Below are 20584 nucleotides of genomic sequence, written 5' to 3' on the forward strand. Positions count from 1 at the left end.
CTGCTGATGGGCAGGTTTAAAGAATACCTCAAATGTGCAGTTTTATGATAAATGACACTTAATGAGCATATGTCCAACAAAGTACTTCACCTTCATCACATAAAGGTCAAATAGACAGTTTCTCCAGCACATTATTGAGTGTTCATATGTTTATAGCATTGTCTTTACTTGCTGCATGCAAAAACATTTAGCATAAACAGTGTAGTCTGATTCACAAACAAATAATTTTAATGAGACTTTAATTCATTTCACAATTGATCGGTTTGTATCAAAGATGTGTTTAAAATGGAATACTAGCTCATGGCTGTGCAGTATACACTGAAAAAAAAAAAATCAATAACCAACGTTGTTTTGGCATAGCGTGTTGCTCTGAAGTATGACATTCTAATCTCACCTGAGGGCTGCACAGTGATTTCCTAAATGGTTGGAGTAATTCATCTATGAGATATCCAGCTGTTTCCTGTCACCTCTATGCTAATAATAACGGACAATGGAAGCCAATTTTAAAGTCTTGTGACTATTGATCACCATGAGCAGTAAATTGTCACTAGTCACCTTCACTGAAGCGAGTAAATGAAGATGGAAGTGCGTTATAGAGCGCGCTGATGATATAACAGCCAGATACATTTCCAGACTCATGGGAGTTTGTGGAGGAAGTGCAATTATCTTACTCTTAGTCTCTTTAAAGACTCTGAAATCATTACTAGTGAACCTTCTGGTAATGTCTTAAAGAAACAGTTCAGCCAAAATAGAAAATATGGCAATCATTTACTCACAAGCATGTCATTACAAATCCACATGACTGTTCGCAAAATGCAAAAATGTAAAATTAACAGAGCACTACTTTATTCCCCTAATGAAAAATAAATATATTAAAATGTATCTGAAATACATTTTTGCTAAGTATAATACAAATACATTTACACATGTATGTACTTAATAAAAATACTTTGCAGTTGTACTTTTAGTGTACTAAATCTGTATACTTAAAGTCTAAATTGGAAAATTGGAAAATTGATATTAATTATTGCTTAATATTAAGAAATGTGCATTGAGCACAAGTACAGTAGTGCTCCAAATAAAGTTTAATTATAATTTTTATATCAGGAAGTCTCAAGCGATATGTCAGTAAATATGTTAATAGATTTGAACTATACTTAGTATAAAATAAATATATTTTAAGTATATTATTTTTACTAGGGTCTCAACAATTAAATATAGACATAGACACATTTTAGTCAACTAAAGTTGAAAAATATTGGTTAAAAAAAAATATGACACGATTATTGGTTTATGTTAAAGTCACCTTGAAATCAAAAGGGCAAAACTAACTATTCTTATTTGTTTAGGGACATTGCAGTGTTTATCGTAAATTACGTCCATGCTCATCTTTTTTTTTTTTTAACAAATACATGTGCCCTCATTATCTTTAATCAAAATAACTTCCTCTTCCTCTTGCAATAGCTTTTCTTCTCTGGTGATATTTATCTCAATACGAGAAAGGGACAACCACGCACTCACATGAGATCATGACAATAGAAAACTGCATTTTTTCTTGTTTAAGAATCTGTTTTACTCACAAAATAGGGAAGAACAAAATTGCAACTTATGTTTCATGCAGATTTTTAGTTGGTGTTAATTTTTTGTTTTCATTTAAACCAATGGGTTATTAACAGCATCAATAAACAGATGCAAAGCGTGCTTTTGCTGACCCTATAGTGACACGCTTGTTTTGGCCATGCAAAACTATCAGACGGGACGAGCATGTAGCATGTTATGTTTTTCATGTTATCTCAAACTGCAGTAATTCTCTACAGATGGCTGATCAAGATTCTACATGAAGAAATACGTGTTTGCTGTTTTCAAACAGTTTTCAGGCTCGAGCAATAAACTATGTACCTGTCTAACCCCCAAAACTCATTATCTTTGGCTTTGACACATCAGAAAAATGACACTCCTGAATATTGTCTGCCTCCAGTCCAATGCTGCTCCCACCACACATCTCACAGTCATCCATCTGATCTGATAGAAAATCCATTTATTTTTGCACTTTACAATGCATTTAAGTGGCTTCATCAGGAAGCAGATCCAAGTGACCTGATAAGTAAACAACATTTCACTGAGTCAGTCTGTGGACAGGAATGAATTAATGAAGCAACATCAATTAACACATTAAGACAGCTTCCGTGTCCATTAACAAATTGCTTGTAATTAGGTTTGCAGAAATCATTTGTAAGTTCTAAACACCCTCTGCTTAATTTGCATCCGTTTGCATTTAAATGCAGTGTCCACCACCTTCAGTAATCAATTTAATCTAAATAAGACAAATTACTGTAACTGTAATAGTCTTCTCTCTCAATTGTAAAAGACAGAAGTTTTTTTTTTTTTTTTTCTTTCGTTTTCTTCTTTTCAGGTAGTCAGTGCCTCCTTGAACAATAAGTGAATGAGAAAATAATTAAGAAACACTATTAATTGTAAATCAGCATACTGGAACATCTCATAAATCTTATCACATCACATTTATGAGTTAATAGTTATAACAAGATATTAATTAACTACATTGTAGCAATAATAAAGTAAATACAGGAAGAACTATTCAACATAAGGAAGGAAAACAGGGATCCTGCTTTCAGTCACCCTCCAGGTTCATTCATAATTAAGTAAAAAAAAAAAAAAGATAATTCTCCAAGGGTATGAAAAGCTTCTGTCCACCATTTTGGAAGAACACAGCATGAAATATCCGCAGGATATTACAGTCCTCTCCCATTTGCATGTTGACTTGGACACTTACCACCTTGTCTAGAAGCTGAAGGCACAGTGTAGACCCAGATAAATTAGACTTGGATGTAGAGCGAGATGTGTTTGAAGAAACTGACTGAGGTTTTGCCAAGTAAGACATGTTTCTGGATGAGCATCTTTTGTTGATCTTGCAACAACATTCTTGTTAAACAAACACAGTCCTACCCAATGGGTTAAGGTTTGGCAGGTTATCATTTGACCAGTTAGAACCTAATAAATGGCTTTTTTACCTTTGGTTATGGGGTGACCTTGCGTTTTTGCAAGATTAATCACCATGATGGAGTCAACAAGCCATTTCTGCATAATGACGTTGCAAGCAACATGTAAATCACTGATAATTCATTATGTTCAAGTAGATGTTTTACCAGTGACTGAGTGTCCTCTTCACAATTCACAACACTTTTGAAGTAAAATGACCAATAACTGGTGCTAAAAGCTTAAAAGATTAAATTTTATCCAAGACAGATAAACATGAATCTGGCAATGTTTTATTACACTGGTTGTTGTACATAATGTGGTACTTTGGAAATAAATGCCCAATAAATAGCGCTAAAAGGTTAAATGGCTTGAAAATTATGCACCAGTGGTACTAAACCATACTTTAAACCTAGCTAAAAGCATTAACAGAAGAAAATGTGAGTTAAAAACATATTTGTAGCCATGACATTTTAGACGTTTTATCGTGACTCATGTTTCACAGCTTTGTACCCGAGTGCTTCACATGTCCAGTGCAATGCTGTACCGGGTGTGCTCCCGAGCAAGTTTACTAAGTCAGAAAAGTTATACATACAGCTGGTTATGTGAGGCAAACATTCAAATGTATTTGTTTACAAATCACGTACTATGGTAAAATAGTTTTGAGGTCATAGCATAGTATTGTTCAAGGACCTAGAAAAAAACAATCTTTATTAATCTACCCATCATGAATTGTGTAAAAAAAAAAGGAATAAAAGTTTTTGGTGTTTTATTGCCACTAGTGTTCGTTTCAGCTGGAAACTGCAGTGAATATTGTATTTATAGATACATTTTTGGAGTTGTGGGGAAAAACTATAGGTAGAGGCATGTTTTTACAATGAGCCTACAATTAAACTTTTTAGGGTTATCAAAAATTGACGTAGTAAACTGGCTTTTACCTTTCACGTCTTTGGACAGGAGTTGTGTTTGAAACTGTGTGCATTCCTGTAGTCCCATCAGCCAATAAACATTGAACGTTGTCATGAACAGAAAGTTACTTTTAAAAGTAATGCATGGCAATATTGCATTACTCCATAAAAAAGTAACTAATTGCATTACTTTTTATAGCAAGTAATGCATTAGGTTACTTTTGCATTACTTTTTGTCACCTGGTCTGGGTCTGCTTATTTATTTTTAATAACTCAATATTTATATTATTTAGTTATATTTTTTGGCAACTGTAAGGGCCCTTTCACACCAAAAGTGATATTAATAAGCCTCAGGCTGAAGAAAGTGCCTCAGCCTCTCCACCTCCTAATTTCTCTCAACATGGGGACAGGGGAGCTGTCAGTGAATAAATGGGCAAACAAAGTCACTTGCGTGGCTTATTTAAAACAGTAACTTGAAACAGATTGATTACGAAACGCATGTTACTTGTAGTATGTTACCCTCACTGGTCATGCAGTCATTTTTTTAAATTGGTTTACTTGACATTTACAGCTCATGTGATTAGCTGTGATGTGATTTATTTGGAAATGAGTGACCATGAGCAAAAGCAGCAGCGTGCAGGTTCCTTTGGCAACTGACAAACACATGGGATTCACAGTCATTTAAATGAATTAGACCAAGTGGAACTAAGTTCAACAAGGATGTTAATATAGGAAAAAATTATGTTTACCTTTTGGATACAACTACTTATCATGTTATTTGTTCTTTCAGAAATCAGTACACATTTGCATCTACAATGTGTGATTTTGATGCATCATGAAGCTAAAGATAGCAGTGACTAACCCCTCTAGAAACACTTCAAAATGAACCGTGTGACTTGCTCCTCATTGCTCGAGATGCTCAAGGGTCAAGAGCTCAGATAGATGTAGTGAAAGCACACAGTGACCAAGGGCTCTGAAAATTTCTGGGTCAACGATGCGTTGTCCATTTATCTCATCGTAGCTATTAGTTTATTCACTAAAAATACATTTTCTGTAATGAGCATGGTTTTAATTTCCTCTTTAATTTGCTTTTAAAATTCATTTTCATATTTATGGGGCACATAAAGTCAAAAATTCATGGTGATACAATTGTCCTGACATTACAATGAAGAAAAGAGCCTCACTGAAAGACTAGGATTAAATTAAAACACTTTATTTGTCTACAAAAAGTCATGTGATGTGACCAACAGTTATGTGGTGCAACCAACATGCAGAAAAATACATGAAACAGGAAATTATGTCATAGAGAGGTCTCCTACAAACCTGAGTGTGTGTGAATCTTAAAATAACAGATGATTTGACAAGGAAATGTTGTTTTAGGTTGTAAAATGTCATGTGGTGCAATTCCCTAAAACTTTTTTTATTACTTGAAGGCCATTTACACAACAACGTTTTCAGCCAAAAAAGGGAAACTTTTTTTGTGTGTGTGTTTTGCCTGTTTGTTTACACAACAAAAGCATTTTGGGGACTGAAAATGGGTTTCAATATGCAAGTTTTTGAAAACCCCACCATTATCGTTTCAGTGTAAACATCCAATACAGGAATCTTTGAAAGCGGTGATGCCATGCGCGTACGTAGTACATGTTAGATAAGTAGACATGCACAGTACGTGTCGATTTAAAAGGCAAGCATGAACAAACAGCATGCCAACTACTGGCCTGGCATACGCAATACAACGTTTTTTGCAGTTTTCATGGAAACATGAAATTTTTTAAAATTGCAAAGGAAAAACATTTCCATTTTTGAATACATCGTTGTTGTGTAAACGTAGCCTTTTCTACATTTGGAAATAATATACTTTAATTATATGTATAATGGTACATGAAATTGATTTCTGCAACTTTTTAAAACATTCTTTAGTTTTTAGAAAGGTTTACCAAAACAAGACGCCAATATGGGGAAAATTTGCCATCCAATGCAGTGTTCAGGTATTAACAAAAATAAAGGTATTTAAAGGAGAAGTCCACTTCCAGAATAACAAATTACAGATAATGTACTCACCCCCTTGTCATCCAAGATGTTCATGTCTTCCTTTCTTCAGTCGTAAAGAAATTATGTTTTTAGAGGAAAACATTTCAAACATATTTTTCTCCATATAATGGACTGCTATGGTGCCCCAAGCGTTTGACATTAAAAAGTATTTAAATTGTATTTTTAATGAAAATAACCAATCGTTTCGCTATATAAGACCCTTCTTCCTCGGCTGGGATCGTTTACAACCGCATTTGGGATCATTTGAAGCTGTGATTAAACGGTATTTTGGAAGTTCAAACTCGGGGCACCATAGCAGTCCATTATATGGAGAAAAATCCTGAAATCTTTTCTTAAAAAAAAAGATTTTTTTTACGCCTGAAGAAAGAAAGACATGAACATCTTGGATGACTAAGGGGGGTGAGTACATAATCTGTAAACTGTTATTCTGGAAGTGGACTTCTCCTTTAAAGTGTAAGGAAATGTGTTAGCACTTTCTTATTGGATGGTGGGTACATGACATTATAGTTTTAGAATCTTTAAATTTTCTTTGTATAAAGGATATTCAAAACTATACAAGACAGCATGAATACAAAGAGAGCATTTCTAAAGAATGTGGCACGTGTTTTAAACCACTGATTTTTTTATTATTATTTTTTTCTCACTGTCTCTATCACAGATACTCTTATACTGGTCCCTTTATCAACATTCAAGTACAAAGTAAAAGTATATGTTTATTTCAAGCTTAAATTCCCACTCTGCCAAGTCATAATAAGTCTATATGAGGAACAATCCAAAAATCAGACCAAAAGTCATTATTTGTAAAATCACCTTCGTGTTGCATTGAACACATTCAGATGCATTGCATCATGGTCATCAAATGATTTATTTATTACCAAACCTGAGAGTCTTGAAGCGCCATGTTTGGATGTGCCATGTTGGAAGGGGTTTTTCAATATTGGTCTGTTCTTCACATAAACTATGATATAGTGCTTTAATGCTTATGCATAAATATACTCTCGTTTGAATCACACAGATCGTCTTCCGAAAAATAAGTGACGTCAAACGGGAGGAAGAAGAGATGCTGCGAAGGAAGAACGAAGCGCCTCTGAATCTTCCTCCAGATCACCCCGTCCGGCGTCTCTTCCAACGATTCCGTCAGCAGAAAGAGGCCCGTCTGGCGGCGGAGCAAGCGAGTCAAGGAGAACAGGACGTGGAGAGAGGCAAAGCAGAGACCGCGGTACACGAGATTACAGCAACGACCAGCGTCGTCACAGTCACTGAAAGTCCAGCCACACCGATTTCCTCCCCCTCATCTAGAACGTCATATCGAGCCAAACTTTGCACTCCTGTGACCCCTAATGGAAACTGTACAGGAAACAAGTCAGCAGAACCACCCAAAAGCAAAGGCTGGGGTCGGCTTAAAGATGCCACGGCTAAGTCTGATCTCTCCTGGCGTTCTGTGTCCAAAGCCGAGTCCATGGAGATGCTTCCAGACAGGACTAAGTCGCAAGATGAACTGACCCTCAAGAAGACAGACTCGTGCGACAGCGGCATCACCAAGAGTGATCTGCGACTCGACAATGTGGGCGACGGTAGCGCTCGGACCCCTCAGGATCGGAGCCCCTTGCAAGCCGAGGGCAAGCGAGCGTTTTACCCCATCCCAGAACAGAGTCTCCAGGCCTGCTTTACAGAACTGAAGCAGGAGCTGCGAGGAGACATCCTTTCACTCAGCAGCAGAATGAGCGCGCTCGAAAGCCAGCTCGCTGAGATGCTTCGGCTTCTCAAAGACAGAAAGATCTCAAGATCTTCAAACCTGTTTGATATATCAAGACCAGACTCTCCAGTTTCAGAAAAGGATGACAACATATTCTCCTAAGTACGTTTCATGTCTGATGCGGCGGGCTGAAAGTAACACGGTTTGGTCCTGTTGTAGTCAAAGACAAACTGACCTCAACTAGTATCTTTCTTTAAAGACAGAGAAATTTTTTCAGTGTTGTAATTTTTAATTTTAACTTGTGTTGCGGCGTTCATACACTCTTAAAGGTGAAGTCCACTTCCAGAACAAAAATTCACATATAATGTACTCACCCACTTGTCATCCAAGATGTTCATGTCATTCTTCTTCAGTCATAAATAAATTGTTTTTTGAGGAAAACATTTCAGGATTTTTCTCCATATAATGGACTTCTATGGTGCCCCGAGTTTAAACTTCCAAAATGCAGTTTAAATGCGGCTTCAAACGATCCCAAATGCAAAGAAGATCAAACACCCTTAACAAAAAAGGTAAAACAGCGATATAGGATGATTTTGAAGTTGAGGGAGAACATGAGATGGGAGTTTTTCGACATATCCTAACTGTCATGAACCAGAACAAAGAGTTCAGGCAGTTTAAGACAAGACGAGTGTTTGACATTAAAAAGTATAAAAATTTTATTATTTTTTATGAAAATAACTAATAGTTTCTCTAGATAAGATCCCTTCTTTCTCAGCTGGGAACGTTTACAACTGCATTTGGGATCATTTGAAGCCACTTTTAAACTTAATTTTGGAAGTTCAAACTTGGGGCACCATATCAGTCCATTATATGGAGAAAAATGCTGATATGTTTTCCTCAAGAAACATAAGTTCTTTACGACAAAAGAAAGAAAGACATCTTGGATGACAAGGGGGTTCTTTATTATAATCAATGGCACCATATAGACCTCTGAAGGAATAGTTCACCTAAAAATTAAAATTTGCTGAAAATATATTCACTTTCCGGCCATCCAAGATGTAGATGTTCTTCATCGGAACAGATTTGAATAAGTTTAGCATTACATCACTAGCTAACTGGTAATACTAAATCTGTTTAACATACATGGAAGCTTTCCATTGCACAGAATATTCTTTATAATGGAAAAAAAGATTATTTATATTATTAAAAGAGAAAAAAAAGGTTCTGTTAAGAACTGTTCACTGAAAAGTTCTTTGGGGAACCAAAAATCCATTTTGGAACATTCATTTCAAGAGTGATATGGTGCAACGGCGCTTATTTTCCAAATTTTGTTTGTTGCCTTCAGTGGAACACAAAACTACACACTTAAACTTTAATAATCAACACATAAATATATAGATATATGAATGAATATATGGAACTTAAATATGGAATATCGCTACAATGAAAATCAATTGTCAAATTTTTGTACAATGGTTGACTTTTTTTTTTATGGTCATCTAAATCAACATATATTTGTATCTGTGAATTGTACAACTGCCGTCTGTCTTATTCTCACATCTGTTTTTACCATCAAATCATATGTCTGAAAATTTGTCAGTCAGCTGAGCAAAATGTGACAATTTAATGATTTCCTCAGCACTTTGCTTTTGCAACAATTATGCCACTTGCACATGCATATATTTTTGAAGCAACATTTCAAAAGTCTTACAAAATAAATCATAAATTGTACGTTTGGGACTGACAAAGTGTACTGTATGATGAATATAAGTTTCTTCACATTTTTTTTACTGCTCATAATATAAAATAGTGTACCCTGTTTATGTGACTAAATGCTGTGCTCTTAATAATGTGACAATATGCAATATAGCAATAGTGGCAAAAGCAAAATTACCAAAATTCCCCTGTCTGTGAATCCTGGTGGATGTTAAATACATTGCGCTGAGTGTTTTTGATTTTTAACAGCTTCATAACTCTGGCTCTTTTATTTTAGATCATGGTAAATTTGGGAATATCAAAAAGTGTATTTTGTACTGTATGTACTATTTTTAACAGATGTACAAAGCTAACAAATTAGATGGTGGATAAGCAATAATGATAACTGTTTAAGAACATAAATAAGGCATATGCCATGGTTATATGAGAACAAATGAAGCATGAAATAAAGAGCAACAGTGTTATTTAGCATGTGATTTTAAGCATTTTTGCCAAAAAAAAAAATCTGTTCCCTTTTATAAAGTGTTAAGTCTTTTTTGTTTTTTAACCGTTATTTCCAAGAAACTGTAGGCGAAACCATAGCTTGTCCAAACTGTTGAAGTGTTAAACGCTTGAACATTTTGAAATATTTGCACAACTTTAATGTTTGATTCTGTGTATATCCTGTATGCAGAATGAATCAGTGTGTACACTGTGAAACTGACTTGATGGGACTTACTGATTGTACTATTATTTTTAAGTCTGAAGATAATCAGAACAATGGAACTAAAAATTTTTAAGGTTGAGATAGATAGCTAATATTATAAAGTTAAGTTAAAGCTTAACTTTATAATATTAGCTCTTCACAAATATTGCGCTTTCATTGCAAGATCCAACTTCAACTAAATTAATGGACATACTTGATTATTAAAGTATGATGGATCTGAATGGAAAGTGTAGAACAGCCACTTTGGGAAAGAAAATTGTTCAAAATATGATTAATAAAAACCCTACTTATGATTTCTTCAGATGTTTTTTGCAGCAATAGGTTGATATGTGCGGTTCATGCATTGCTGCTTATTTAACTTTTTTTTATTTAAAAGTGTTTCCATTTACTTGACTATGCATACACACACACATATATCGTGCATAGACAATGATTTAACTTTTTTAAAATAAATTCTTGAAAATTTAGTCATTTTTCAGACTCAAAATTTTCTTTTCATTTGATTTTGTTTGATCATATATAATATTATTAGCCTCACTATGCAGGACTGCAATTACATCAAATACAGATGAATACTAAGACAGATTAACATTAATGTAGCATTAAATTAAATACTGTATGTGTAAAACCTAAAATGAACATTGGGAAAATTTGTTTGTTGCTGTGATTGTTCACTTTAGTTTGTGCACAAATACGTATTTTTTTAATGTGCAATCACTCATTTCAGGTCATGAGCCTTAAAACATAGGTTAGATCTCATTTTTCTTATCTTAAAAGGAATATAAATGACAGGAATTGTACTTTTACAGTATATCCTTACTATGTTGAGCTAAATAAATATGACATAAAAGCAAAAGAAAATCAACTGTTGATTCAAATGTGTCAAATGTTTATATTAAATCATTTTACATATGGTTATTCATATTCATAACTTTAAATTCTCAACTTGCTGAAATCAATTTTAATAAAGTATTTTTGTTATAAAAAAAATAGGTTTTTGAAATACTGCAAGTTTCTTATGCTAATTGCTTTTATTTGATCAAAAATAGTCAAAAACAGTAATTTTGTGAAATGTTATAATAATAATTTAAAATATCTGTTTTCTATGTGAATATATGTTCAAATATAATTTATTGCTGTGATCAAAGCTGGGTTTTCAGCATCTTTACTCCAGTCTTCAGTGTCACATGATTCCTCAGAAATCATTCTGATATGCTGATTTGCTGCTCAAGAAACATTTATGATTATTAATGTTGAAAACAGTTGTGCAGCTGTGGAAACTGATACAAAAAGAACAGCATTAAATTGTCTTTACTGTCACTCTTGATCAATTTAATGCAATCTAGATGAATAAAAGTATTAACAGGGTTCCCACACCTTGGTTAACTTAAAATTTAAGGACCTTTCAAGGACTTCCCAGGACTTCCCAGGACTTCCCTAATATCCACAAATCATACAGGCAGATTTGCTGCTTAGCAGATAATGTGCACATATTTGATCTTGCAAGATGTGCTCCCTTTATACAGAGTGCATGTGATTGGGAAATTGAAAGTGAAAGTAAAAAGAGATTTAAATATTCTGCATACGATAGCGACTCCTTGATGCGCGAAAATTATATTCAGTATTAGAATGATTGCATGAGCAGGCGATAATGGCCCGAAATTTAGCAGGTGCAGGATCAGGAAAACACACAATGAATGGCGTCTGTAAAAGCAAAAGCCGAATCCTGGACATTTTGGGCGATTTAAAAATCCTGGACGGACATTTTTTTTAGGTCCAAAAAGACATGTCCAACATGTCCGGGGAAAAGAGGACGTATGGTCACCAATGTTTATTTTCAAAAACTTTCCAGGTCCTTGAAACTGTTTTTTCAGATTCACAAACTTTCAAGGATTTCAAGGACCCGTGGGAACCCTGTACTAATATCTTTAAAAAAATCTTACTGAACCCCAAACCTTTGAATGGTAGTGTATATTCTCTGAAATGCATACTCTCATCAAGCACAGCACAAGTGGCAGTGGCTCCTGTTGAGTCCTGCCACTGTTTGTCCTGGTTTGTTTGTTTTGCTATAATTGCTCTGACTCCTTCAGACAGTCACAATTAAAGATGTCTACTTTCTCTGATGGGTCTCGTAATCTGATTAGGGCCATAGAGCCCGTCTGATCCTCTGAGCGTTCTGAGACAGATATTTGATTAAAGTGCGAGTTGATGTCTTATGCTAATCACCTGCGTCATGCTTTCTCCACAATTAAAGCTGAGTTACAGGTCTTTTAATTCAATTCCTCGATAGGTAAACTAAATGTGCAATTAATATTCATTACACAAAGGGCCATTTGATATCAGAATTTTAGAAAAGCTAGTATCAGATTATGCTAATGCTAGCTTTAACCTGTTCAGTTTAGTCAGGAAACTCATGGCACAGGTTGGCTGGTTGTTTACATGCACTCTACTAGCGATCAATCATTTATGACACAGCACAAGCTGATTGGTCTCTGCTAATTCTGTAGCCATTAAAGTGTCCCTATTATGGATTATGAAAGGTTCATATTCTGGTTTTGGGAGTCCCCAACAACTGGTTGACATGCATGCAAGCTCACCTTCATTTGTTGTCTTATAATATGCACTTATTTTTACCTTTTTTGCTCAACGACTCCCAAACAATTCGCTCAAAGAATCATTTGTCCAAACCCCTTCTTTGCGTGACGCTAATCTGCGGTGATTAGTCCGATGACCCAGTCTGTTGTGATTGGTCTACTGTGTGCAGCGAATGTCGAAAAAAACAGAACGGCCATCACCATTACTCTAACATCAGCTCGGTGGTAAACACCCAAACAGCCAAAATATATATGCCCAATGCAGAAACGTATTGATAAAACACTGCAGTTTGTGCACCAACAAATTGTTCTATTCTTTATTGGAACTCTAAGTAATAACAATGACAAACATTCACTATTCAACAATACATTTCTAGACAATTCCAAGTGAACAGATGTTGCTGTTAGCCGGTTAGCCAGAGACCTACAAGCTGCGCGGAGCGAACTCAACACACACAACTAAATATGTATTTTGCACGCTAGACAGTACATGAGAGCGACAATTTTTAAAGGATTACTCCAAGATGTTCATGTCTTTCTTTTTTCAGTCGCAAAGAATTTAGGGTTTTTGAGGAAAACATTCCAAGATTTTTCCCTATATAATGGACTTCAATGGTGCTCACCAGATTGAAGGTTAAAAGTGCAGTTTCAATGCAGCTTCAAGGGCTCTAAATGATCCCAGGTCTCCACGCAAAATAAGTAGTCGGGCAGTATGCTAATGTTTCAACATGACGTTAACTTCGTTTTAAAAACAAATCATTTTCATGATTCGGAATTGACTCCTCCTTTTAAAGGACAATAACTTTATACACGGAGCACTTTTCAAAAATCCATAATAGGGGAACCTTAAAATGGTCTGGCTCAAGTGTTCACTCTAAGCTGTTCCTGGTTCACAGTTCCTCTGAAATCCTCCACCTACCCCATGTCCACTTGTCTAGATCTGCAAAGGGATTTATCTGTTCATGCAGCAACAGAATTTCTTTTCTTTTCTTATTATTATTATTTTTTTTTTTTTGAAAGAAAGAAAGCACTTATTCTCACCAAATCTGCATTTAAATATGAAATACAGTAACATGTTTTTATTTAATATTTAATTCTGCTTTATATTTTTGTGGAAACGATACATTTTTTCTTGCAATCATTTATGAATAGAAAAGAGCAGCATTTATTTAAAATGGTAATCTTTTATAGCATTATAAATGTCTTTACTGTCACTTTTTATCTATTTCATGTGTTGCTGAAAAAAAACATATTCATTATAATGGGAGTCACAATTGTAGAGATCTAAATGAATAATAATTTAACCAATTTTGGAGTCTCTATGACTGACTCTATAGCGCCATCACCAGTTCAAAAAATCAACACTGAAATGAAACTTACAGTAGTACACCTAATTTATCTCATCATGCTGATCACATTCAACACCTTACATTAAGACCCTGCCCATTATGAAAAACTACAGTGTTCCATTTTTTTCATTACTCCTTAAAATGTTGTCAAATTCTAATTGCTATAAATTGCTTCAGATGATCTTTGGACCAAGCCACATAGAAATGATTTTTATTACCTGCATGATATTAATGAAGTTGACCCAAAATTGGTTCAGAGGCTGTATCTCAGCCAAACTTTGGTCAGTCAAAATTAAAATTGGTATGCTTCATCAGAATCATGATAAGGGGGTCCATGCCAAATTCGGGAACAGTGCCACCAACAGGTCATGAGATGTGTTAAATGTATTTTTGCTTATAATTTTTAAACAGATTGTCAGAAAATCATGATCTTTGGATTTTTGAATCCACCCCCCCAAAATATTAAACAGCAAATCAGCATATTAGAATGACTTCTGAATCTTTTTTTTTTTACTAACCAATTAACTAACAAACTAACTAACTAAAAAAAAAAAAAAAATTATTCCAGAATATTGACTTGTATTATGAACTTTTAATTGGTCATTTTATTGTATGCTTCCACATTTGGAATACTATCTATTTGATTTTGATGTTTCCACCTCCGTATATCCATCCCAAGGTCACTAGATTCTGTATTCCAGGCCTTACCTCGCGTCCCACTGCCTCCCCTTCTGTGCTGCTGAGCGACAACTGCAAACCACAGCCGACTCCAGCCAGACAGTGAGGGTCTTCACTAACCACATGCATCATTACAGTCTGGAACACGGACTCCAAAAACCATTTACTATGCTGAGCCCTATCGCTGGCATCGTTTCAGTCATTTAGAATGAATTTCAAAAGACTATGAATCAACATACACCCACCAACTACAGTTTATACCAGCAAGACAGTGAGGGATTTCACTGACTACTGCGTCAATCCTCACAATTCCATCATTAGCATACTGAATAACAGCATAGTGCATTCTGAAAAAATACACCAGTTAAATCTTTTTAATTAAAACATTGCACACATTATGTAAGTAGATGATATATTCATGTGCAATTACTGTAATGTTAGAGGAGAATGGGCTCATCCTGAGTCTGCTTCCTCACAAGGTTTTTCCTTCCGCTACCTTGTGGAGTTTTAGTTTGTGTATTTTTTTTTTTTCACCGCAGTCGCCTTTGGCGCTTTGGGAGCTTTTTAAGGCTTAATATATTCATGCATTTTTTTTAGTAAAGCTGCTTTGAAACACATTGTGAAAAGTGTTGTACTGAATATTACTTGACTTATTATTCAGTCTAGGAGTCCATGGAAGCCCTTTGAACGCCACGAAAAGGTCAAAATTGTACTTATACTTCTATTTTATATGTGCCTGAACTATAAACAATTTACTTATTTATTTATTTAGATTACGGCTACATTTTTCAGGTATTGCAGGTATTTGAGACTCTTTACCAACCCAAACCATTTTTTTTTCCCATGATAAATTTACTCAGTTTACCTGGTAGGTGTGGCAAAAAGTAAAATTTGGACTTGGGTTCTTTATATATTACTCAAAGTTGATTAGTAATAACAGAGCATGCCACATCCATACTAACCATACTAACATGAAGGAAAGTGAAAGTGAGGTAATATTGGAAATGGAACATAAGTAATTACTTGCAAGACTTAAAAAACCACCAAGATTCAAAAAGAGGAAGAGGCCAGTTTTCAGTTTACTCTCAATTTCAAACCAGTTCACACAGCTGAACGAGACATTCATTTTCACTTCTCTCCAGAGGGAAGTCCTACTTCTGGTGGGAATTTTCTATGTAAGTAAGAATATTCAGTCTGCAGATCATTCTCACAAAATAAACCCCATCAGGGTCATCATGAGTCAGGTCTTCAACCACTCTAAATGGGGTTTATTTTCTGTTAATGACTATACAATATCCCGCTTTTTACAAAGATAATTTCCAAATATATGAATATTAAAATTATTAATTATTTTACTTTCAAATTCTATTTATCTTACATGTAGATTAACTCAACATATAAGACAAGCATTCAACCATGTTAATATATATATATATATATATCATGACACTACTGTAAGTTCTCTTTCATCCTCATTGTGTGTCCTTTCCTTTGTCTTCTTAAAACAGATGTTTCATTCGCTTTAACTGGCGACTCCTAAGCTCCAGCCATCTACTGTGTCAAAGGTTTAATGCTCACCATATACATTAAAATCAATTACTGAAATCCAAGTCCTCCAAGGGGAATTTGTGCTGTAGTCAGCAAACATATTTAGCCACAATTTAGCACTAGCTTGATGTGGACAAAAAAAAAAGTAACCCAGTTTTCACAAGATAAAGTATTTCATGAGGCTATTGTACTTTACAGCAGTTTTTACTAGATTGTACGAATATTATTGTACAAATTCAATTTAGCACCAATTCGTCAAAATGTATAATACGTCGAAATTGCCATGAGAGTGTGTTTTAGCATTTTCTTTTTTTTTTTTTTAGTTTTTTTTAAATACTTAATTATTTATTATTTAAAAGGTGTTTACTACAACGTTAGTTTAGTGCCACAGTAAAAAATTAAAACAAATCTAAAATTATGAGATTGTCATTTTTTAAGAATAAAGTCTAAATATTTTAATAAAGTTGAAATACTATGAGAATAAAGTCGAAATATTTTAAGAATAAAGTTGAAATGTTTTGAGAATAAAGTCAAAATATTTAGAGAATAAAGTAAAAAAAAAATGTAGAGAATAAAGTCGAAATTAAAAGTATAAAGTCAAAATATTTTGAGAATAAAATCGAAATAACCAGAATAAAGTCAAAATATTTAGAGAATAAAGTAAAAAAAAAAAAAAAAAAAAAAAAAAAATAGAGAATAAAGTCAGAATTATAAGAATTTGCTATACTCTCAAAATATTATAACTTTAATTCCTACGATTTAAGTTCTCAAAACATGTCGACTGTATTCTCATAATTTCTACTTTATTCTTGAAATTTCAACTTTATTCTCATAATTTCGGCTTTTTTTCTCTAAATATTGCGACTCTAATCTCATAATTTTAGACTTTTTTTTTTTTTTTATGTGGCACTAAAACACAGTAATAGGTTTTTCTCACAGGGACCAAAAATTACTAGTATTACTATCCTTGTGAGGACATTTTGTCCCCATAAAGTAGGAAATACCAGTTCACACACACACAAAACTCACTGGTGACTAATAAAGCATTTCAGAGAACAGTGAAATAAATCTCAGTGTATCCTCTTTTGTTTAATTAAAAAATAATAAGACTATTATTAAAAGCGAATGGGGAGAAGGTAATTACTGAAAAGCAGAAATTAATCTTAGCTGTTTCTCCATTGAATCGGTTAATCTTAGCAGCTATTGTGAAGTTATATGCATAGTGTCATACAGGTTTACGGAACAAGGACATACTAGTTTTGTTCTGTACAATATTTTGCATCTAGATTATAATTGTGAACGGTTGATGCCACTGTTCATTTATTACAAATCCTTATATATTCTGCAACAAATAGACTAACACGCATGCTCTGCATGAATGACTGCAACAGCTGTTTCTTCTTCATCATCTTCAAGTTAGTTGTCTCACTTGTGATGCACCTCGTGTCTCGAATTGAAAAACTACTCCACTGTTTTCTATCTGTAACATCATGTCATCATCCAGTGAGGGTTGGGTGTCTTTCACAGCCTTCACACACACACATGAGGGAATCCCGCGGTGTTTATCGTGGCTGTTATCCTTGCAGACTCCTGCAGTCTCCTCCTCTCTCTCATTTGTTGATCTGCAATGCAGTGCCAGGCTTCCCCAGCTTTCTCTCCCTCTCTCTCTCACACACACACACACACACACGGGTATCCTCTGCAATATGTGCGGTAATATCCTCCTCTTGGCGTCTTTCGTTTTTCACCGGGGTCTATACCGACTCATACAAGAACATCTCAAGCAAAGCCACAACGCCCCCTCACAGAGCGGAAAAGACATTGCACGGAAAGCGCCGAGAACATAGCTATAGTAGATTGCAGATTTCAACTTAAAAATTAAAATAAATAAGAATCGTGTTGTAAAAATGATTTTATTAAATTAAAATCATTTTAAATAGTTGTTTTCGATTTTAATATATTTTAAAATGTTTAATTTTCAGCATCATTACTCCATTCTAATATGCTGATTTGCCACGCAAGAAACTGTTATTAATATAAATGTTGAAAACTTCTGTGCTGCTTAATAGTTTTGTGAAAACCTTTTTTTTATTATTATTATTTTAAGAAATTAATACTTTTATTTAACAAGGATGCAAAAAAGTGATAAACTGGCTTAACTTAAAAAAAGAAAAGCTTAAAATTATTAGGTAAATAATAATAAAAAAAATAAGTTAACTTATTTTATTTTTTTATTTTTTATTATTATTTACTTAATAATCACTTTTTGGAGTGTGCAATTTATCAAAAGTGACAGTAAATATTCGTTATAATGTTATAAAGTATAACGTGTAAATAAAGTTATAATTCAGTGTTATAATTTTACACAATATTTCTATTTCAAATAAGTGCTGATCTCTTAAACATTTTGTTTATCAAAGAATCCTGAAGAAAAAGTTCCTTTTCAACATTTCAACATTGATAATAACAAGAACTGTTATTAATTAGCACTAATACTAACTGAGCCGTAAATCAGCTTATTAATATGATTTCTGAAGGATCATGTGACACTGAAGACTGGAGTAATGATGCTGAAAATTCAGCTTTGATCACAGAAATCAATTTTTAAATACATTTAAATAGAAAACAGTGCATTTAAATTGTAATAATATTTCACAGTATTAAGCTTTTTTAATCAAATAAATGCAGCCTTGGTAATGAGAAGAGACTTATTTTAAAAATACTAACATTTGACCAGTTATTATTTAGTATTTAATACAGATGATTTTACAGATTATTATTACAATGTTTTAAAGGAATTCATTTTTCGATATATATTAAATGGCATGACAAAATACTGTATATAAATGCTGTATATGATCCAGGACCATAAAACCAGTCATTAAGGTCAATTTTTTAAAATAAATAATGAAATTAGGATATGACAATATTTGGCCGAGATACAACTGTTTGAAAATCTGTAATCTGAGGGTGCAAAAAAAATCTAAATATTGAGAAAATCACCTTTAAAGTTGTCCAAATGAAGTTCTTAGCAATGCATGTTACTAATCAAAAATTACGTTTTGATCTATTTACCTTATCTTAGGAAATTTATAAAATATCTTCATGGATCATGATCTTTACTTAATGATTGTTTGGCATAAAAGAAAAATCGATAATTTTGACCCATTTTGGCAATTGCTACAAATATACCCATGCCACCTGGTTTTGTGGTTGAGGGTCACATATTTTGTCAGTAAAGTATTTGAATAATGTGGATCTGTATTTGTTTGTTTGTATTTACTTCCATAATGTACGGGCCCAAGTTCCATGTATTTGGTAAACAGCACATATTTTAACCCTTTAGTAGTTGGGTGCTATGCTAAATGCATCTGATGCTCATTTGAAGGACTTTATTTTCCACATGTGCAACAGAGGATGGCATTTTGGCTGACCTCTCTGTACACCGCAACAGCGTTTTATACCAGCGAGGTTCCGGCTGTCATAGAAACAGTGTGAGCGAGCGCTCTGATTGGCGCGGAGCGCGGGATCATCCGTTGTTGCTCGCTGAGAGAAGTGCTGAGTGGACCCTCCTGTTGAAGCCCCCCTCCCCATCCCCACTCCGCCCCATGGAGCCGCTGCACTTCCTATTGTCCCACAGATTTGTTTTTTTCCATCCTGGTTGAACTTTCTAGCGTGACACTAATAAGTCCATTAGCATCATATATGCGGCTTAGCAGGGCGCAGGGGGCATAGCCTAACAAATGTGTGGAGTCAATTGGTAAGAAACACTTTCTGTTTTTTAATGAGATTTTTGTGAGAAATTATTTGCTGGACAAGCTTAAGTGGTTTTATGTTTAGACATACACTGCTGATTTATAAATGAGTTTTAGAGTTGAGAAAGCTGGTTGGTTTTCTTGCCATTATTTTGAGTTTAACTGATTGGGAGTCATTTAAGATTTCATGTGTTTGTTTATAGTACTTCAGTGAAATACTGTTCAGGAAGACTTCAAAACTAATTTCAAACTCAACGCAGTTGTAGCTCTGTCAACTCGGATATTTAGTTTCGAGTTTAACATTTAGTACTGGAATGTCTTTTGCTAGTTTTAATTTTGCTAGTACATTTCTTAGAAGAAGCCAATTTTTGGACTAAATCTCAAATCTCAAGTGAACATAATTTTTGGATATGACTTCTCAACAGTCAGTGTTTGTATGGATACAATTTGAAAAGACTTCCTTCTGTGAAGTTCCTGCTAAACACTGAAGATAGCTAAGAAAAGAAAAAAACGGATCAGTACGGCGATGAATCAAACTCCGCAAACAAAGCTTCCCAGCTGTGGAATAACATCCATTTTGGACACCTT

General features: G+C 34.3%; 1 protein-coding gene across 1 annotated transcript in view; it reads left to right on the forward strand.

The window, feature by feature from the left end:
- kcnh1b (potassium voltage-gated channel, subfamily H (eag-related), member 1b) overlaps positions 1–8507 on the forward strand; it is a 56903-nt gene extending 48396 nt beyond the window's left edge. The window contains exon 11 of the mRNA XM_051094637.1: positions 6970–8507. Coding sequence (XP_050950594.1) covers positions 6970–7812 — 843 coding nt within the window. The 3' untranslated portion in view covers positions 7813–8507. The remainder of the gene's footprint in view (positions 1–6969) is intronic.
- Positions 8508–20584: the final 12077 nt, after the last annotated feature.

This window comes from Labeo rohita, chromosome 22 (assembly GCF_022985175.1).
Source record: "Labeo rohita strain BAU-BD-2019 chromosome 22, IGBB_LRoh.1.0, whole genome shotgun sequence".
Taxonomy (NCBI): domain Eukaryota; kingdom Metazoa; phylum Chordata; class Actinopteri; order Cypriniformes; family Cyprinidae; genus Labeo; species Labeo rohita.